This window comes from Suncus etruscus, chromosome 3 (assembly GCF_024139225.1).
Source record: "Suncus etruscus isolate mSunEtr1 chromosome 3, mSunEtr1.pri.cur, whole genome shotgun sequence".
In the NCBI taxonomy this organism is placed as follows: Eukaryota; Metazoa; Chordata; class Mammalia; order Eulipotyphla; family Soricidae; genus Suncus; species Suncus etruscus.
The window spans coordinates 3,081,290-3,103,483 of NC_064850.1; the positions used below are offsets into that span (position 1 = coordinate 3,081,290).

General features: G+C 44.2%; 1 protein-coding gene across 1 annotated transcript in view; it reads left to right on the forward strand.

Annotated features, from left to right (window-relative positions):
* The first annotated feature begins 938 nt into the window (after window positions 1–938).
* KIAA0586 (KIAA0586 ortholog) overlaps window positions 939–22,194 on the forward strand; it is a 111,819-nt gene continuing 90,563 nt past the window's right edge. Inside the window, exons 1-6 of the mRNA XM_049770294.1 lie at window positions 939–1,154; window positions 3,453–3,523; window positions 6,336–6,405; window positions 9,422–9,491; window positions 18,101–18,275; window positions 21,958–22,179. Of these exons, the coding sequence (XP_049626251.1) occupies window positions 968–1,154; window positions 3,453–3,523; window positions 6,336–6,405; window positions 9,422–9,491; window positions 18,101–18,275; window positions 21,958–22,179 (795 nt within the window). The 5' untranslated portion in view covers window positions 939–967. The remainder of the gene's footprint in view (window positions 1,155–3,452; window positions 3,524–6,335; window positions 6,406–9,421; window positions 9,492–18,100; window positions 18,276–21,957; window positions 22,180–22,194) is intronic.

Here is a 22,194-nt window from a genome sequence, read left to right on the forward strand (position 1 = left end):
TTCTGAGCACATAGCCAGGAGTAAACCCTGAGCGTTACCGGGTGTGGCCCAAAAACCAAAAAAAAAAAAAAAAAAAAAAAAAAAAAGAAGTATGGAATGCACGCTTTGGTGAAGGGAGGTCAACACTGGTGATGGAAATTACCTTAATTCACTGTCATTGTATGCCTGAAATCCAACTATGAAGGACTTGTAATTCACAATGGTCTCAATAAATTTTTTTTTGTTTTGTTTTTTCAGCCACACCCAGTGACACTCAGGGTATACTCCTGGCTATGCGCTCAGAAATCTCTCTTGGCTTGGGGTACCATATGGTACGCGGGGGGGGGGGGGCGGGGGGGGGAGGGATCGAATTGCGATCCATCCTAAGCTAGCCCATGCAAGGCAAACTTTACCTTATCGTTTGCGCCACTGCTCCGGCCCCTCAATAAAAAGTTATTTAAAAAAATAAAGTCAGCTATTGAGTTTCCTATGTGGGTAGTTTTGAGAAACAAAACAAAACAAAATAAAACAACCCCAGAATTTCGGGTTTACTGCTTGACTCTCCTTTAACGAACATGAAGTCGGCTTGCACATCTGTTTGATTTTTTTTTATGATCAAACCTTGAGCTAGGGAGCAGCCTTGTTAACGGCCATTCATTCCCATTTTCAGCTTTATTATGATGCATTCCTAGGCTAAGTGGGATTACTGGGTAAAACATGAGATTCTAGACATCTCTGATCATAGATATTAATCAGCAGATGGAAATGTAGAACTTGGTGGATGGTCTGTTTATACATTGTTTATACATGTTGAGAGACCACTCTAAATTGACAGTTATTTGTTGTACTTCTTTCTTCTCTCTCGCTTTTTTCCTTTCTTTGCCTCCTCCTCCACCTCCAAGTTCTTAAAGTCGAGAAACTCTTGAAGTTTTACGGACCCAGAAGAAAGTTCTGTTCAGAACTGTGGAGCTGTTTTGTTGGCAGTAACATGAAAGGTTCTGGTGTGAGTCCAGAAAGGAGAAAACAGGTTAAACTACCAGCGAGAAGGCTTCGTGAGATAGTTTCTCCAATTCAGGGAGATAATTTGTCTTTGCTGAGAGATGAGTTGGCCTGTGTTCCTCCAACGTTGTCTGCAAATAAATGTCTTCCTGTTAGAATGAGCAACAGCTCTAATGGTATGTGATTCCAAATAGTTTTTCAATTGATCTTTGTTCTTGTATATCTTCATTTTTAAAATGGTGTTTCAGAATAGAGGATTTTTTTAAATGTAGATTCCCAAATATAATATGTAGTTTGTACAGATGTTTGGAAAACAACCCTTCTCCCTAGGAAAATGGCCAGGCATGTGAATGAGGTATTTCTTGTTTTCTTTTTACGTTTGTGTTTCTCACAGTGGTTTTGTCAGATCTTTGATGGTCACACTTAACTTTTATGAAGTGCTGATTTATTTTTGTACTTGTAAGATATTTTTTACTTAATGTTCTTCCTTTTCTCTGGATAGTACTATGCATAAGCTTAGCTTATGCCATTGATGCCTTTCGTTTTCCTATGCACTTAACCTATTTGGAGTTCAGGCAAAATGAAGATAATATGCTTAACTCACTTCACTGGTAATTTTAAAGATCAAAATATATTTGCAAAAATATATTTTTAAAAATACAGTTTAAAGTGCTACCTTTTGGGGCTGGCGAGGTGGTGCTAGAGGTAAGGTGTCCGCCTTGCAAGCGCTAGCCAAGGAAGGACCGCGGTTTGATCCCTCGGTGTCCCATATGGTCCCCCCAAGCCGGGGGCGATTTCTGAGCACTTAGCCAGGAGTAACCCCTGAGCATCAAACAGGTGTGGTCCAAAAAACCAAAAAAGAATAAAATAAAATAAAGTGCTCCCTTTTGAGGGATATGCACGCAGGATGTCCAATATAACATAGGCCCGTTATTTAAGTAAGCTTTTTATATTATATATATTTTTATCTATATAAATATAGATATTTATCTTTTCAATTGATGTTCTTCATTCCTTTTTTAAGTATGGTGATATGTTTTAAGACATTTTGTACCTATCTCACTTGATCATAAATTCTAATTTTCCAGATTATCAGTTTGCAAAATTTTCATCAGCATGTTTTCTTTTTTCTTTTTCTTTTTATTTGTTTTGGGGCCACATCCAGTGTGCTCAAGGGTTACTCCTGCCTCTGCACTCAAGAATCACTCCTGGTGGGCTCCGAGGTGATTTTTTTGTTTGTTTGTTTTGTTTTTTTTTGGGGGGGGGGCACACCCAGCATTGCTCAGGGGTTACTCCTGACTGTCTGCTCAGAAATAGCTCCTGGCAGGCACGGGGGACCATATGGGACACCGGGATTCGAACCAACCACCTTTGGTCCTGGATCGGCTGCTTGCAAGGCAAACGCCACTGTGCTATCTCTCCGGGCCCCCGAGGTGATTATTTTTATCATTACTATTATTATATGGGATGCCGGGAGTTAAAACTCAGGTTGGCAGTATCAAGGCAAGCATCTTACTTGCCATATTATCTCTCTGGCCCCAGCATGTTTTTCTAAATATTTTGTAGGAAGGGTGGCTTCTGATTTAGTGTTGCTTTAGTATGGAATTTATAGGTTTGTGGTTTTTTTTTTTGCTAAACCCAGTAATGGTCAGGGCTTTCTCCTGACTGTGTTCAGGGATCAATCCTGGCAGGCCTGGGGTACTATTGGGATAGAAAGGCTGGGTACTACATATGGTGTTGGGAATTGAACTTGTTAGAATGCGAAGTAAGTGCATTATCTGGAGCACTATATATCTAATCCCTAGGAATTTATAGTTCTTAAATCATTTATAGCTACACAATTTTTTTTCTTTCTTTTTTGTTTTTTGGGTCACACCTGGCGGCGCTCAGGAGTACTCCTGACTCTATGCTCAGAAATCGCTCCTGGTAGGCTCAGGGGACCCTATGGGATGCTGGGATTCGAACCACCGCCTTCTGCATGCAAGGCAAACGCCTTGCTATCTCTTCAGCCCCGACACACACACAATTTCTAAATGGAAGCTTCTGACATAAAAGTTGGTAAACTGGGCCTGGAGAGATAGCACAGCGGTGTTTGCCTTGCAAGCAGCCGATCCAGGACCAAAGGTGGTTGGTTCGAATCCCGGTGTCCCATATGGTCTCCCGTGCCTGCTAGGAGCTATTTCTGAGCAGACAGCCAGGAGTAACCCCTGAGCATCGCCGGGTGTGGCCCAAAAAAAAAAAAACCAAAAAAAAAAAAAAAAAGTTGGTAAACTTGGAGCGAGGGGTAGGGTGTTTGTCTTGCATGTGGCTGAGTTGGGTTCAATCCCCAGGATCCCATATGGTCCCCTGAGCCTGCCAGGAGTGATTCTTGAGCTCAGAGCCATGAGTTACCCCTGAATACCGCCAGCTGTGACCCCAAAATAAAAGCAACAACATCAAAATAATTGCTGCACTTGTTTCCTTTCTTTTCTTAGGTTCAACAGACTTAACTTCTGCTAGAAACTATTACCCATCTCCATTAGAAAATCCTACTCTGTCAGAAAGTGTAAGCTAAAGAATTATTTATATTCATATTTCATATGCTCTTAAGTTGTTTAGTAACAGCATTTTATATATACTTAAGCATTGTTTAAAAACACTTACATTTTTCAGGGGCCGGTGAGGTGGCGCTAGAGGTAAGGTGTCTACCTTGCCAGCGCTAGCCAAGGAAGGACCGCAGTTCAATCCCCTGGCGTCCCATATGGTCCCCCCAAGCCAGGGGCAATTTCTGAGCGCTTAGTCAGGAGTAATCCCTGAGCATCAAACGGGTGTGGCCTGAAAAACCAAAAACCAAAACAAAAACACATTTTTTATAAAAGGCCTGGTTTTTGTTTACATTTTAATGGCATTTTTTTATGGTGAATCGTCTAGAGTTTGAAGTATTAAAGTAAAGACCTTTCATAGAATAAAAAAAAATCCCCAAACAAGTTAGTAACCTCTGAGAAGGTCCTGCATTTGAGAAAAAGCTCTGTTATTGTTCATTTTGGTGGTCATGGGGCAGTTTGCTCTCATGCAGTGCTTAAGTGACTTAGGAAGGACACGCTCAGTGAGATGATCCCTGCCAACCTGGCTTGACTAGATCACTAGCCAGGAGTGCTGCTTATGTGGTACTGGGTGGCAGGGCAGGGGTGGGGGGACACTGAGGGGTAGGTTGGGGGGATGGGAGTAGTGGTTGGAGAAGAGTTCGGTGCATGCTAGAGCCTTCCCTGGGGTCCTTGGGCAGGTATGTGGCACTCAATCTGGCTTGAGTAAGGCCAGTGCCCTCGATTACTCAACTTTCACCCCAGTCCTCTTCAGAGGACTTCAGAGAACAGAGAGACATATAGCATGCTGTTCTGTTAAATGAACTGTACAGTGTAATGAAAATTTGGGGGCTGGAGATATATTACTGAAGGTAAGGCACCTGCCTTTGCAGCTTATATCCAGGTTTGATCTCCAGCATCCCTTATGGTCCCCTGAGCACTCCCAGGAGTGATTTCTGAGCACAGAGCCAGGAGTGAACCTGGGACATTTCAGGTGTTTTCCTCCTGCCAAATAAAAAAATTGGGAGGGACCTTTAAGAAATCATATAAAGTCTCATCTTTAAAATCCTTTTGGTGGGGGAACCACCCCTGGCAGTGCTCAGCAATTACTCCTGACTCTGTGCTCAGGGATCACTTCTTGCAGGTCTTGGGGGAAGATATGTGGTGCCAGGGATCAACATTGTGTTGATTGTATGCGAAGTAAGCACCCTAATTGCAGTACTTTGGCCCTGGCTCCAAGAAAAACGATGTCTTAAAACAGAGAAAGACACTGTTGAATGAATCTAGGACTTAGAAATTCTGTCATGGTGTTCTTGGGAGGCACACCTCAGTGCTCAGGGAAGATTTCTGTCTCACTGCCCAGGGGACCATATTTGGCTCCAGAGAATGTATAGGATTGACTTCAGACAAGGCAGGTGCCTTGTACCCGGTAGTGTCTCTTTAGCCCCCAAAGTCTCGTGTTTTTGCTTTTCTTTTTCTTTTGGGCCCATACCTGGCAGTGCTCGGGGCTTACTCCTGGCTCATTGCGCAGGAATCACTCCTGATCCACTGTACCAGTGCCCTGGCCCCAAAAGTCATGGTGTTCTTAACACTGAATAGAACTTTAGAGATGGAAGTTTAGGGTTGCAATTGCGAGCAGAAAGTTTCTTGCCAATTGGTGTCACTGTAAAATGAGATACTTAGTGAGATCACGTTCTGAACTCAGTCACAAAAATCACTGAGATTAAGTGGTGATACTGTGCCACTTGATTGTCCTTAAGCACTTTTTTTTTTTTTCCTTTTTGTTTTATTTGGGTCACACCGGCAATGCTCAGGGGTTCCTTCTGGCTCTGCGCTCAGAAGTTCCTCCTGGCAGGCTCAGGGGACCATAAGGGATTAGAACCACCGTCAGTCTGGGGTTGACTGCATGCAAGGCAAATGCCCTACTGCTTTGCTATCTCCCCCCTCCCCCAAGTACTCTTTTGACTCACAGTGAATCAGATGTTCCTATTTACCTGCAGGAACTAAGACGTGGCATAAAGTGCTTTGCCAGAAGTGACAGATTTATATTTGAGTATGCATTTTTGCACCACTCTTTCTTTCCTAGTGGAATGCTCTCTTCCGTTCATTTCACTCACAGCTTAACAAACAGTCAGCCAGGTTACGAATCCTTGAGTCATTTCAAAGTATGCCAGCTCTGCAGTGCAGGAAATTAGTCTACAAGTTACAATCTTACCTTCCATGAACTCAGTAGTTGCTACTTGATTAGCTGTAAATCATAACTGAGGGTAGGCCTAAGGGGAAGTGAATGGGAGCTAACAGGAGTAGGTCTTAGGGGCCTCAGGAGCTTCAGTGGCATAAGGTGTGGTATATGCATCTACCTAAACTATGACACCGACAGTTGTACTGTAAATAAGCATGAAATCCAAAGTACAACCACCAGATAGTTCAGTGGGTCATACACCCAAGTTTGATCCCTGATGCTGCAATTGGTCCCCCTGAGCACAGCAAGAGAGAGCCCTGGGTACCCCTGAGTGTGGCCAAAAAGCAAACTATAACCACCTCCCAGAAACCAAAGGAACAAACTTTGGGGGGTGGGAGGGAACTTTTAGATATGGGTGGAGGGAAGTTGGCACTGGTCTGGCATTCGTGTTGGAACATGGTACACCCGAAACTCAAATGCAAATAACTATGTAAATCATGGTACTTAAACTGTATTGAAACTTATTTTCGATGTAAAAAAACGTAGGAAAGTAATTGAAAAATAATGAATCATGAAGTTTATGTTGCTTTTTATGCTTTCCTTCCACTTCAAAGAATTTTTCCAAGGATGTTGAAGCACCAAGGTTGCCTTTGGATAAAATTCAACAACATGGCAAACAAAAAGGTAAAGGGATGGATGTGTTTTATTGTGGTAAATTGTATATAACATGAAACTCCTGGCAGGCTTACGGGACCAGACAGGGGTGCTGGGGATGGAGCCTGGGTTAGCCAAACATTTTTACTTGCTATACTTTTGCTCCAGACCCCCCCAATTAAATACTTATTCTTTTTTTTTTTTTTTTTTTTTTGGTTTTTGGGTCACACCCGGCTGTGCTCAGGGGTTACTCCTGGCTGTCTGCTCAGAAATCGCTCCTGGCAGGCACGGGGGACCATATGGGACACCGGGATTCGAACCAACCACCTTTGGTCCTGGATCAGCTGCTTGCAAGGCAAATGCCGCTGTGCTATCTCTCCGGGCCCTAAATACTTATTCCTTACCCCTACCTTTCTCTGGCCCTTAACTACCCTTGTACTTTCTATGTCAATGAATTTCATATAAATGGGATCTTCCATTATTTGTTCCTTAGTAACTGACTTATTTCCTCGTGTAAATAGAATCTTAACGCACTTGCCTTTCTCTAAGTGGCTTACTTTATTTGGAATACTTTTCTGGTTTTCAATGCTAAAGAATGAACTCAGTAGTTCATAGAAGTGAGTCAGGACACAACCTCTGAACCGTATACACTCAGCTTACCAGCCAGAGATTCATGAACTATGTATGCTATACAGTGTTGGGATTTTCTTTAAAAGGATTGAATTTTTTATTTTAGATATTCATTGATTTGTTAGATATTTATTAAACAATCTTAGAGGAGATTTTTTTTATTACTTTTGTCTTCCAAATTAAAACTATGAGTGGAACCTCTAAGATCAAGACAAAGGTTTCTTGCGTCATAATGATAGTACAGTGGGTAGGGCATTTGTCTTGCACATGGTTGACCTAAATTTCATCCTCTTTACCCCATATGGTGCCCCCTAAATTCCCCAGAAGTGATCCCTAAGCTTAGAGCTTGGAGTAAGCCCTGAATGCTGAAGTTGTGACTCCCCAAAAATATGGGGGGCAGGGGGAGAAGAACAAGTTTCTTATGCAGAGAGATCTTATAGGTGTAAGGCACTTGCCTTGCACACAGCTCATAGCTGACTCTTTTTAGGATCTTTGGTCTTCCAAAAACCACTGGAGTGGTCACTGAGCTGAGAGCCAGGAATAGGCAAGTCCTAAGCATGAGTTCAAAAAAGTTCCCTTCCCCAATAAAAGAAAGTAAAAGGTTACCAGTGGTTTAAAGTAAATTGAGTCAGGAGGGCTAGCATAGTATATAGAACATGTTACTAGTTCCACCCCTGGTTCCTCTACATGTGTCCATCCCAGTCCTGGTGTCTCTGCTGACTGTGTTTCTTGGTGTTGTGATTAATTTTTGACCACCCGGCCTGCATGTTTGCAACAAAGGGGTATGATCCATGGCAAGCAGTACAGCATGAGTGTGCCCTGGAGAGTCCTACAGCCAAACAGTGCAAGCCAGGTATGTGTGTGACTCTAGGTCAGTGCAGCAATAACAGAAAAAGGGGGTGCCTCTCTTTAGTTGTATTCACACCTATTTTGCTTGTGGTGTTTATTGAAGGTCACCGCAATGCTCACATGGCATTTTCCAGGGTTGTACCTTCTGGTTGCTGGCGGTGGTGTCCACACATCCTTCTTTTTGGGATATAGCAGCATACCTGGTTTGGTTCAGGGAATCTTGGCAGGTTAAGGGGACCATATAAGGTGCTGGGTATCAAACCCCACTGAGCTGCATGTAAGGCAAAAGCCCTACCTGTTGTGCTCTTCCCAAACCACCACACACCTTCTCTTAGCTGCAGTGTTTGCCAGGAGTTTCATGTCTTTTTGTGCCTAGACGCAGCCTGCTGTCGTGTCACCAGAAATTACTTGCAGTACTGAGGAGCACTTGAAGTCAGAGCCCCCAGGATCATGCTCAGGGCATGTGATAGCAATGGGAATTGAGTTTATTACCTTAAGTTTTCAAGACAGGCTTTCTGAGTCATGGGCTCTTCTTCTAGGCCTCTATGTTCTGATTTTTAATATTGTGGGTTCTACACCCAGCAGTCATTAGAGCGCCCTGTGATACCAGGGATTGGATCCAGGGGTGATTATGGCACAATATGATTCCTGCTGTTGGTGGCAGTCATGCCTCTTGTTACACCTGCAGGCTACAGTGGTTGTATCATGTGATTTACATCCTTGGCTCCTCCTCCTCATTTTTTGGGGACACAGGGGCATGCTTTGTATATTTAGGGGACCATGTTTAGGGGATCAAACCCATTTGACCATATCTCTCTGGTCCCTTCTTTGCATTTTTTTTTTTTTTTTTTTTTTTTTTTGGTTTTTGGGCCACACCCGGTGACGCTCAGGGGTTACTCCTGGCTATGCGCTCAGAAGTCACTCCTGGCTTGGGGGACCATATGGGACGCCGGGGGATCGAACCGCGGTCCGTCCGAGGCTAGCGCAGGCAAGGCAGGCACCTTACCTTTAGCACCACCGCCCGGCCCCTTCTTTGCATTTTTTAATTGAGAAATTCTATTGCTGAATTTATTTGGATTTTGGGTCATACCCAGCAGCGCTTGGGTTACTCCTGGCTCTATCTCAGAAATCACTCTGGCAGGCTTGGGGACCATATGGGATGCCAGGATTCGAATCACCGTCCTTCTACATGCAAGGCAAACACATTACCTCCATGCTGTCTCTCCTGCCCCCTATTGCTGAATTCTTTTTTTTGTTTTTTTTTTTGTTTTTGGGCCACACCCAGTAACGCTCAGGGGTTACTCCTGGCTATGCGCTCAGAAGTTGCTCCTGGCTTCTTGGGGGACCATATGGGACGCCGGGGGATCGAACCGAGGTCCGTCTTAGGCTAGCGCAGGCAAGGCAGGCACTTTACCTCCAGCGCCACCGCCCGGCCCCTATTGCTGAATTCTTAAGCATTCTTTTAATTAAAATATTTTTTTACTGGTTTATTAAATTGAATTAAATTAAATTTAAATTGAATTGAATGCACATCCATAAAGTATGAATTTTTGTCTTGCTTTCGCAGAAGATGACATCTTTATTTCTCAATATGCCATGGGACAGAAAGATGCTTTAAGAGCAGTTTTGAAGCAAAAGTAAGTTTCAACAAAGAAGTTGATGTTTAGCTTTAATAGATCTTTTAATGCAGAGTGAAAGATTTTAAACAATAAGTCATATCAGACTTTAGACAAGAATACTAAAAAATAAATAATATCCTAGCTGTATTTTCTCTGTATACTGCTAAATCAATTATATGTATATCGAATGCCTGCTTTGTGCTTAGTTCTGTTTGGTGCAAAAGTTAGTTCTGTGTGTTAGTTGCTGTTTGGTGTAAAAGATTCCTCGCTCTCTCTCTTTGCTCCTCCCTGGCTTGTGTGGACTCTTGCTGGTAAGGAGAATAAGGGATTATAGAATTGTGATAGAAAATAGCTTCATATGGACCCGGAGAGATAGCACAGCAGCGTTTGCCTTTCAAGCAGTCGATCCAGGACCAGAGATAGTTGGTTCGAATCCCTGTGTCCCATATGGTCCCCCGTGCCTGCCAGGAGCTATTTCTGAGCAGACAGCCAGGAGGAACCCCTGAGCACTGCCGGGTGTGGCCCAAAAACCAAAAAAAAAAAAAAAAAAAAAAGAAAGAAAATAGCTTCATATTTCATATATATCTTTAAATTTTTGGCCACACCCAAATATGCTCAGGGATTTACTCCTGGCTGACTTGGGGGGCCAAATCCAGGTCTTATTAGTGCAAGCGCCTTATCAGTGTACTATCTTTTTGTTCTCTGCATTCCATATATTATTCAAATGATCTGTATTATAAATATTTAAACCGGAAGATAATTCATTATCAAGCTGGAAGGTTTATTTTATTTTATTTTTTATTTTTTTAGTGCAAGATTTGATTGATTGATTGATTGATTGGTTGGTTTTTGGGCCACACCCAGGGGTGCTCAGTTGTTACTCATGGCTCTGTACTCAGAAATCACCCCTGGCAGTCTGGGGGATCATATCGGGACCATATGGGATGCTGGGAATTGAACCAGATTTCTCCTGGCTCTGCACCCAGAAGTTGCTCCTGGCAGGCTCAGGGAACCATATGGGGTTTGGGGAACCAAACTGGGTCCATCTGGGGCTGGCCGCGTGTAAGGCAAATGCCTTACTTCTGTTCTATCTCTCCAGCCCCCAAGCTGGAAGCTTTTGCAGAAGTAATCCTGGAATGTGAGATCAATAGGAAATGCTCTAAGGACAGACTTACTGCAAAACAATAGGCTTGGGGGGCTGGAGCGATCATATAGCAGATGAGGCATTTACCTTGCACGTGGCCTACCCGGCTTCGATCCCCAGCATCCCATATGGTCCTCTGACCCTGCCAGGAGTGATTTGAGTACAGAGCCAGGAATAAGCCCTGAGCATTGCCCGACCCCCCACCCCACCCTCCACATGCAAAAGGGGAAGTCAGGTGCAAATTGGAGAGAACTGAGGGAGACAAAAACAGGTAGTCTGGGCTGCAGAGATTGGACTGTGGTAGAGTTCTTTCTTGTTTTGCTCACAAATGACCCTGGTTAAAGTCTCAGCACTAGATACAGGACCTTGTAGCCCTGCCAGGAGTGATCCTGGAATATTTTGGAATGTGACCTCAAAACCAAAACAAAAATAAGTCAGCTGTGAGAATGGTGTGGCCAAGTGAGGAGAGCATGGTTTCAGCGAGGGCAGTTTAGTGATAAACTAGGCCGGAGGAATGGATAGGAAGCCAGGATGTGCCCAGATGTGTGGGAAACCAAGCCTGTTTGGTTGTCTTCAAGGCACAGTTTTTGAATGGCCACTCCTGACAGTGCTCAGGGCTTTTGCTTGGCTCTGTGCTCAGAGGATTACTCCTGACATGCTTGGGAGACCTAGAGTGTGCTGTGGATTGAACCCAAGATAGCTATGTGCAAGGCAAGTGTCCCACCTGTTGAACCTCTCTCTAGCCCCCAAGTTTTTTTTTCTTTAATTTTTTTAAATTTTTTTTTTTATTTTTAATTATGAGAACAAAGATGCAAAGAAAGAGGACAAAGTAAAGTTACAGTGGAAGGACAATAACCCATAACATAATTCTCAGAAGAAGTCCGCTTGCTGATATCTTAACTTTGAAGTTTCAGCCACAGAACATTAAGATAAATAAAATAGAATCCATGTACAATACTTTGTCCCTCAAGTCCCCTGATTGTAACACATTAAATTTCTTAACAGCACACAAGGCAATCTAAAGCCATAAAGCTTACATAACTCCTTAAACATTAGAGTCATAGTATTTTTTACATTTCCATGTACATACATATTAGCTTAAGTTAACCTCAAATTTTAAGTGGGTTTTTTTTTTAAGGATTAGAGTCAAGGGAGCACAGTAAAAACGGTGTTAGAGTGGCAATTGTTGTTTGCATAGGCCCACCAAAATATGAGGGGAATGGAAAGGAATAACCTTGGCCTAAATACAGAGACCCGACTCCTGAAGTTTCCTGGCATAAGACCAACTCTAGGCTCCAGGCAAGCTAGATCGTCCAATCCAAGACATTGTCTGTAGTGCCAACACACTTTTATCTTTCACACAGTCTCTGTTGTTGGTATCATGTTTCTGTATTAAATATCCTGGAATCTGCATATCCTACATTGAACTCAGGATGTGGAGTATCCTCTTGTTTCACCTCACCATTAAAGGGCAATGCAGAGAGCCCTGTCCTGTAAGCAGGTCGTTGTTGTTAAGTCTTCTCAGTGTTAAGGGAGGTCTCTTTTGAGCAGGTCGATGTCTGAGCAGTGGTAGGATCTTCCGTGGTAGAGGATTGCTTCCAGGTGATGTTATAGACAAACCTGGATGTTTCGTGGATTAGCCCCCAAGTTTTGACTTTTGGTAATTGGGCCACACCCGGCAGTGCTCAGGGGTTCCTCCTGGCTGTCTGCTCAGAAATAGCTCCTGGCAGACACGGGGGACCATATGAACACCAGGATTCGAACCAACCATCTTTGGTCCTGGATCGGCTGCTTGCAAGGCAAACGCCACTGTGCTATCTCTCCGGGCCCTAAGTTTTGACTTTTGAATGATGAAAAAATGAGTGGGAAGTTTCAAAGCAAGTAAAAAATGATAGAATAAAACAGTTGACAAGAAGAAAATGTTCCTTTAATTTTGTTTTGTTTGGGGGCCACACCTGCTGGTGTTTAGAGCTTACTCCAACTCTGCACTCAGGGATCACTCAGCAGTGCTCAGAGTGATGGTGGCAGGGATTGAAATTGGCTTGATGGGGCCAGAGAGATAGTACAACAGTAAGGCATTTGCCTTGCACACGGTCAATCCAGGATGGACCTAGGTTCGATCCCTGCATCTCATATGGTTCCCCAAGCCTGCCAGAAGTGACTTCTGAGCACCGAGTCAGGAGTAACCCCTAAGTATCCCCAGGTGGCGCAAAAAGCCAAAAAGAAAAAAAAAAAAAAAAAAAAAAAGGCTTGATGAGTGAGGTGAAAGCCCTGATTTCTGTGCTTTCTCTCTAGCCCCTGGTAGTGAACTTTTACTCAGAGAGCAGCAGAAAGGGAGAAGTGCTGAGATAAAAAGATAAAGTTGTAGATATGTCTCAGGGGAATTAGGTCTAACTCAGCCACTCTGATTTGACACCAAGAAACTCCTATATCTCTGCGGGCCTTAGTTTATTCCTTTCTTTTTAGTCTCACCTGGTGGTACTCTGGGACTTTTTCTGACTCTGTGATCCAGGTCAGTGCTTAGGAATGAGGTGTTGGTTCTGGGATCAAACCTGGACCTTCCTCAAGCCAAGCATGCATTGAACTCATTGAGCTGTGCCTCCACCCTCTCATTTGGAAACCAGAGAATGAGGATAGGGGTCAGAGCCATAGCACAGTGGGAGGGCGCTTGCCTAGCACTCGGCTGACCTGGGTTCGATCCTCAGCTTTCATTTTGGTCTGTGAAGAGCCTGCCAGGAGCTTTTTGGGCTCCACCCGGTGACGGTCAGGGGTTACTCCTGACTCTGTACTCAGCAATGGCTCAGTACTGGCTCGGGGGACCTTTTGGGACACCAGGGATCAAAACCAGGTCCCTCCTGGGTAAGCCGTGTGCAAGGCAAATGCCCCATCTTGCCCCATCTTGCTCCAGCCCTAGCCAGGAGTGCCACCGAGTGTGGCCCAAAAACCAAGAAAGACAGAAAGAGAAAGAGAATGAAGATAAATGACTTTTGGATTCCTGCTTTGCTTCTATAATTCTATGACATTGTCCTTGTAATTGTGATGAAATAGTGGACAAAACTGTGATAAGGTCTGCAGAGTATAGAGATGGCAAGATGACATTTTGAGACTAGAGAGAAAAATGATGTGAAGAAGTGTAAGTTTAAGAATTCCTGGTGGTTCTTAAATTCCAGAGGATGGGCTGGAGAGGTGGCATTATGGGTTAAGCACCTGCCTTCCCGGGCTGTGGACCAAACACCAAAACAAATAAAATAAAGTTTTGTGGGGAGGACTAGACTGGTATCACGAGGGTTAAGGCTTTTGCTTTGCATGCAGCAGTTCTACCCAGCACTGCTGGGTGTCCTGAGCCACTGGGATGTTGAATGTTGAATGTTGCTGCATGTGCCACCGAAACCCAACTCCTGTTGCCCCTTAGAAAAATCCAAGGGTGAAATTTGCTTAGATTTTCCTAGAGACTCTGTTTTGTTAAGTTCTTTTTAGCAAAATTGATCAGTTGGAAGATCTTATTATTTTGTTTGTTTTTTGTTTTTTTGGCCATACCTGGCAATGCTCAGGGCTCACTCCTGGCTCTTTTTTTTGTTTGTTTTTTGGGTCACACCCATCAGCACTCAGGGTTTTCTCCTGGCTCTACTCTGAAATCGCTACTGGCAGGCTCGGGGGACCATATGGGATGCCGGGATTCAAACTGCCGCCCTTCTGCATGCAAGGCAATCACCCTACCTCCATGCTATCTCTCCAGCCCACACTCCTGGCTCTTTACTCAGGAATTACTCCTGGCTGTGCTCAGGGACCATATGGGTTGCCAAGGTTCAAACCCTGGTGGGCTGCATGCCATGCCATTGCCCTATCCACTATACTACTGCTCCAGCTCCTGACTGAGCTTTTTAATATTAAATGCCTCACTACAAGTTTGTATTTTGGGGGGCCGGTGAGATAGCACAATGATAGGGTGTTTGCCTAGCACACAGATGATCCCTGGTATCCCATATGGCCTCCCAAGCCAGGAGCGATTTCTGAGCACATAGCCAGGAGTGACCCCTGAGGTCACCAGGTGTGGCCCCCCCAAAAAAAAAAAACCCAAAAAATCAAAAAACCCCAACAAGTTTGCATTTTGTTTATTTGATTCATTTTTTGTTTGTTTGTTTTTTGGGCCACACCCGGCGGTGCTCAGGGGTTACTCCTGGCTCTCTGCTCAGAAATAGCTTCTGGCAGGCACGGGGGACCATATGGGATGCTGGGATTCAAACCAACCACCTTAGGTCCTGGATCAGCTGCTTGCAAGGCAAACACCGCTGTGCTCTCTCTCTCTGGCCCGTTTGATTCATTTTTAATCTTGTCTATGTAATAGTCTCTTTTGTGCCTATTTTATCAAACTAGAAATCAATTTATTAATTAAATCTAAAGGAGCTAGAATTTAAACTGTTATTTCACTTCACAGTTAGTTTTTTGGTTTTGGGGCCACACCTGGCAGTGCTCAGAGGTTACTCCTGGCTCTTCACTCAAAAATTGCTCCTGGCAGTCTCAAGGAACCATATGGCATGCTGGGGATTGAACCCAGGTCAGCTGCATGCAAGGCCAATGCCCTCCTTGTTCTATTGATCTGGCTCCTATTTCCACAATTTTTAATAGTCCTTTGGTTGTCTTCATTTTTTCCCCTCATCTAGCAGTTCCCTGGCTTGGTGCTCACCCCATCAAGTTTTTTTCTGCATATTTTGAACATGTACTTTTTGATTTTATAGTTCTGAAATTTTTTTTTGAGCTACCCCTGACATACTCCTGGCTGTGCCTTCAGGGATCACTCTGGGGAAGTTTAGGTGATCCTCTGGGATACTATTGATTGAACTCAGGTTGGCCATGTGCAAGGCAAGCACCCTACCCACCATATTTTCTGACTCCAGTTCTGCAATTGTATATTGTATAATTGTATATTGTATAATGCTTTTTATAAACATCTTATTTTCTGAAGTAGCAACTACCTTTAAAATTTTTTTGTGTGTGTGTGTTTATTTTGGGACATACCTGGTGGCACTGAGTGGTTACTCCTGGCTCTGTGCTCAGAAGTCACTCCTGACAGGCTTGGGAGACCATATGGGATGCCGGGGATTGATCTGGATCTGATCTGGGTTAGCCTTGTGCAAGGTAAATACCCTACCACTGTGCTACCACTCCAGCCCCTTCTTCTTTCCTTCCTTCCTTCCTTCCTTTCTTCTTTCCTTCCTTCCTTCCTTCCTTCCTTCCTTCCTTCCTTCCTTCCTTCCTTCCTTCCTTCCTTCCTTCCTTCCTTCCTTCCTTCCTTCCTTCCTTCCTTCCTTCCTTCCTTCCTTCTTTCCTTTTTTTCTATTTTTTTCTTTTTTGTTTTTGGGTCACACTCTGTCATGGGTTACTCCTGGCTTTATGCTCAGAAACCACTCCTGGCAGGCTCTGGGGACCATATGGGATGTCGGGATTCGAACCACCATCCTCTGCATGCATGCCTCCAGGCTATCTTTTCAGCCCTTCTTTCTTTTTTTTTTAAACTTTCTTTGCTTTTTTGTGCCACACCAGGTTATACTCGGGGGTTTCTCCTGGCTCTGTGCTCAGAAATCGTTCCTGGCTTGGGGGACCATATGGGATGATGGGGGATCGAACCTAGGTTCGTCCTAGGTCAGCACGTGCAAGGCAAACACCATACCACTTGCACCACTGTTCTGGCCCCTTGTTTCTTTTTATTTATTTATTTGTTTGTTTGTTTGTTTATTTATTTTTGTTTTTTTTTGGATCACACCCAGCAGGGCTCAGAGGCTACTCCTGGCTCCACGCTCAGAAATCGCTCCTGGCAGGCTCGGGGGACCCTTTGGGATGCCGGGATTCGAACCACCATCCTTCTACATCTAAGGCAAACGCCTTACTACTGTGCTATCTCTCCAGCCCCAGGCCTTGTTTCTTTTTTTCGGCTTTTTTTTTTTTTTTGGTTTTTGGGCCACACCCGGTTTTGCTCAGAGGTTACTCCTGGCTGTCTGCTCAGAAATAGCTCCTGGCAGGCACGGGGGACCATATGGGACACTGGGATTCGAACCAACCACCTTTGGTCCTGGATCGGCTGCTTGCAAGGCAAACGCCGCTGTGCTATCTCTCCGGGCCCAGGCCTTGTTTCTTTTTAAATATTTTATTATAACACTGATTTTCCAAGTTGTTCATAACAGTTATTTGAGGCCAAACACCAATCCTAATGCCACTGTGATCTTCCCTTCAACAGTGTCCCAGATTTCCCACCACTACTGTAGCACACTTCTTGCAGGCACAAACAAATTTACTTCAAATTGCTTACTACAATGCAAAGACAATGGGAATGATAACAATTTAGATCAACAGGGTCAATTTGATAGAATTGTCATATCTCTCCGTGGTGTTACTAAAGTCAGTGTGGATTTACTGGGCTGTGATTGGGGCTAGTTGATCCTCAATAAGGTGGGTAGATTTCTGTGAAACTTCCCCATTTGATTGATTTCCTGTCATACCATTGGACTGTCACTGCTAGGAAATTCTGAGGTGTTGTGCCCCCTAAGAGGCTGGGTGGTGGGTCGCCCTGGTGCTGTAGATTGGAAACAAAACTTAGTGGCTTGCCAGTTTTGACAGGCTTCTGTGGTGGAGCTGGGCTGTTTCTGTAGGAGGATGTCAGCTGTGGTTGTGGGCTGTTGTGGTTTCACGCAGAAATAAGAATCTGTCCTGCATCCATTCTGAGAAAGTCCCACAGGTATCAGCCTGGACAAGACTACCTGGCAAGATTGATGGTTGGCTATCGTTTTCTTTTAGAGCTTGGTGGGGGAGCCAGGCTATTGACAGTGGGTGTGGGCTGAGGATGCAGGGTTTTCTGGTAGAGGTTGGATGTGGGGGCCTTAACCTATCCCTATTCTGAAAACATGGCAGAGTGTTTAGGCTGCAGTTTGGCCCACCTGAGGTCCCATTGAGATCCGCCTCATTTTATTGGATCCGGTTGCAGAGCTGGGCTTTTGCTGATGGAGAGTGGAGGGTGTGGCACTGGGCTGCTGTAGTTTCAGGCAGAGAGGAATCTTTTTTCTATGAATGCACTGAAAAGAATTAGTGTCCTTTATTTTCCTTTGGGGCTTGGTCAAGAAGCTGGGAATTTTCTGCAGGAAACATGATCTATTTTATTTCTTTAGTGACCTGTACTTCAATAGATTTTAGTCAAATGACTGTTAAATTATTCACAGGTGGACTGGAAAGATACTACAGTGGGTAAAGTGCTTGTTTTGCACATGGCTGACCTGGGTTTGATCCCTGGCACTGCAAATGATTCCAGGAATGATCCCTAAACACACAGCCTGAAAGAAGCCCCGAGCACAGCCATGGCTGGCTCCTCATCCCCCAAATAAGGCAGCAACAAAAAAAGAGAAAAATTGATCATGTAACCTAAACATTTTTAAGAAAATAAGCCCTCAGCAGATTGCTAGTTACTAAATAGATTTTTATTCCTTTTTATTTACAGAGCTCAAACCATTCCTGTTTCTAAGGAAGTAAAGGTGCAGCTTTTGGAAGATGCTGAGACAGAAAAGAACTCTGTTCCTCAGGGGTCTAGAACTTCACCTAGTGGCATTGATTCAGCTGCTATTGTAGCTGCAGCAACTGCCGCTGCCATTGCCACAGCTGCTCCACTGATCAAGGTAGACTTTTCTCCCCAGCTATTTGTGGCTACTTTATAAAGCATCAAAGTGTTTACTAGGAACTGGGGCCAGAGTGATAGTCTGGGTAGGGGATTTGCCTTACATGCAGTTGATCTGGGTTCAGTCTCCAGTACCCCATATGATCTCTAGACTACCAGGAGTAGTTCCTGAGTGTAGAGCCTGAATACTGCTGGGTATGGCCCAAAATCAACCAACCAACCAACCAAAATATTTGGTAGGAATTGATTCTGTAAGCAGTTGATTCCAACTCTAGACTTCGAACTCTACAGTTGTTTTCAATTTGAAAGAAAATAAGTGTCCTACAGTGCTGGTATATTATTATCTTTTAGGAGTTAAGATTTATTTTCACAAGTTTTTATTTATTTATCTTTTTTTTTTTTTTTTTGGTTTTTGGGTCACACCAGGCAGTGCTCAGGGGTTATTCCTGGCTCCAGGCTCAGAAATTGCTCCTGGCAGGCACGGGGGACCATATGGGACGCCGGGATTCGAACCGATGACCTCCTGCATGAAAGGCAAACGCTTTACCTCCATGCTATCTCTCCGGCCCCTTATTTATTTATCTTTTGTATTTTGGGGCCACACCTGATAGCACTCAGGGGTTACTCCTGGCTCTGTGCTCAGAAATCGCTCCTGGCAGGCTTGAGGGGACATATGGAGTGCCAGGGATCGAACCCAGATTCATCCTGGGTTGGCTGTGTGCAAGGCAAACGCCCTACCACTGTGCTATCTCTTTGGTCCTTTTTTTAAAATTATATCAAATTGACCACTATGCATGGGAATTAACATTTCATGTTAAAAATATTTTTTTACTAACTATCTAAACAGCCATAGTTTATAAAGTTGTTAATACTACAGTTGTTTGGGTATTCAATGTCCCATCCTTTAATTTCTACCAGTGTGACCTTCCCTCCACGATTGTTCACAGTTTCCCACCATCCCTTCCAAGTCTGTCCCCTTAGCAGGCACAAAGTTATTTATTTATTTTTGTTTTGAGGCCATATCTGGCAGTGCTCAGGGATTATTACTGGCTCTGCACTCAGGAATACCTTGTGGCAGGCTCAGGGAACAGCAAGGATCAAACCGTCATTGGCAACGTGCAGGGCAAGCACCCTAACCACTGTACTATAGCTCTGGCTCACAAAATTATTTATTTTATAGTGCTTGTGACAACAGAGTGGTAAGTAGAATGATCAAAAAGTAGTTCAGTAAAAGAAAATTTGTTTAAATGGTTTTACCTTACAACGGGGAGAGATTCATGCCTTTGAGGGTTTACTCCAGCCATTTGTTGTTCTTTGAGCCTTCTGTGTAACTGGTTTTGCTTTTTGAGCTCATAGAAGCTTTTTGGGCTTCTCTGTTATTTTCCCATTTGCTTTTCTGTACTTCTACTGAGCCATCAGCATTGTGTAGTTTGGAAGTGCTGCAGCCATGTTTGTGGCCTTGTGTTTCAGGAGCTCCAGCCTCTGGAGAACGGGGATGATTCACCCGCCTAGAGCTGGAGGCTCTAGAATTTTCAGCCCAAAGACCTGTGGACCTGTGAGTTTCCCCGGCTTGGCTTGGCTTGGCGTCTCTTCTGAGATGCATTGTGAAATTGGGCTGTTTGTATGGTGGCGGCTCTGAGTGTGGCTGCCGAGGCTTTTAGCAGTACGAGGTGGAGCGTGTGGAGGCTGCCCACCCTGAGAAAGCCCCAGAGTTTTCAGCCTGGGTATCAGCATACCCGGGAGTTGAGTTGGCTTGGCTTCTTTCTCTCCAGGATAAGGCAGGAAGCAGTGAGGCTGGGCAGTTGAGATGGTATAGGGCTTTGGGGTGTGGCAGTGGTAAGTGGAGCTTTGCCATGGTTGGACTCAGCCTACTCCCCAGCCAAGGAGACCCCAAAGTTTTTAGGCTGAAGACCAGTATGCCTGTGAATGTCATCACCTCTTTTATCCTCTCTTCCAAATTTTTTTTCTTTTTCTTTTTTTGGTTTTTGGGTCACACCTGGCAGTGCTCAGTGGTTAATCCTGGTTCTACGCTCAGAAATCTCTCCTGGAAGGCACCAGGGACCATTTCTCTTCCAAGTTTTGTTATCTCTTCCAGAATTAGGACTATATTTTTGGGTGGGGGGATTTGCATCACCTGGTTGTTCTCAGAGCTTGCTCTTGGCTTTCTGCTCAGGGACCACCCTTGGCTGGGCCATATGTGATACTGAGAATAGAATTGGGATCAGCCACATTCTAGACAAGTGTCTTCACCATTGTATTATTTTCCAGACCCCAGGAGTTAAGACTTTCCTTATTGCTATAATGCCAGAGGACATAAGATTTTCTCATTTTGGTATCAAAATTCTGTCTTCTTGGGAAACCTTCTTAAGACCATCAGTTTACCAGAGTTAAAAGGACCTTAGAGGCTATTTCCGTCAATTCCCTCTCCAGTTTGTCAATGAGAAAGTTAGGGTAGGCATAAAAGTTACTGCAGGTGCAAGTTAAGGCTATGGACCTAACTCAGTCTTAGTGAAATATCAAAATCTAATTTGCAGGGCCAAAATGATAGCACAGTGGATAGTGCATTTGCCTTTCACGCGACTGACCTGGGCTTGATCTTCAGCATCCCATGTAGTTTCCCGGGCCTTCCAGGAGTAATTTCTGAGCTCAGACTCAGGAGTAAACCTCTAAGCATGGCTGGGTGGGGTTCAAAAAATAAATAAAATGTGGGTATCACCTCCCCAACTGCTTGTTTATACCTCCTGCATGATCAGAACTACACACACACACACACACACACACACACACACACACACACACACACACGTGGAATGGGTGGGTAGAGTAGGCTGCTTGCGGGGAGAGAGGGGATAAGAAGGAGAGTTAGAGAAGTGTTTCATAAGCTAGAATCAGCAGAGAGGATCAACAAGGAGAACCAGCAGAGAGAATCAACACTGGAGAAGCAGCTGAAAGGGAGACCGAGGCAGACGGAGCCAGAGAAGGAGCAGAGAAGTGGCTGCTTGGAAAAGGCTAGCATAGAAGCCATTTGAGGAAATGGACGTTATGTTCGGACTGTGAAATAAAGCTGGCTGACTCCTGGAACTTCATCTGATTGCTTTGTGAATTCTCTGTCACCATGCAATTTTCAGACCCACCAGGCCATAGGGGCTGCGGGAGCCGGGCCTAGCCGAGAAAGGCCTCACCGTCCCACACCAATTCTAAGACTCATTAATTTAAATTAAAACAACACTTTGCAGTTTTCTTATTTCTAAGTTTCATTTGTGGCATGGTATTGTAAAACTCTATGTAGTGAATTCAGTATTTTTAAATGATGGAAAATCTACATGGGAATAACTATCAGCTTTTTCCCCCCCCCCCCTCTGATTACAAGTAAAGTCATTAACTCGAGAGATTCAGCGGGCCAGAAACTCTTTCATCTCTATATACTGTTCCCTTTCTATCACCTTCTGTGTCAGTTGAGCACAGATTTCTATTTTTTTTTTTCTTTTTTCTTTTTGGTCACAACTAGCAGCACTCAGGGGTTACTCCTGGCTCTGTTCTCAGAAGTCACTCCTGGCAGGCACAGGGAGCCACATGGGATGCCGGGATTTGAACAACCATCTGTTCGAATCAGCTGCTTGCCCTACCACTATGCTATTTCTTCGGCCCCAGTTTACTATTATCTTTTGATTTTTCTCTCTTAGGTGCAAAGTGATCTGGAGGCAAGAGTGAATTCTGTTACAGAATTAATCAGTAAGTTACAGGAGACTGATAAGCAGTTACAGCGTGTTACAGAGCAACAAACAGGCCTTCAAAAGGAACATGAGAAATTGCATTGCCATGATCATGAGAAGCAAATGAGTGTATTTATGGAGCAGCACATCAGGCACCTAGAAAAGCTTCAGCAACAACAACTAGATATTCAGGTATTTTATAAAATT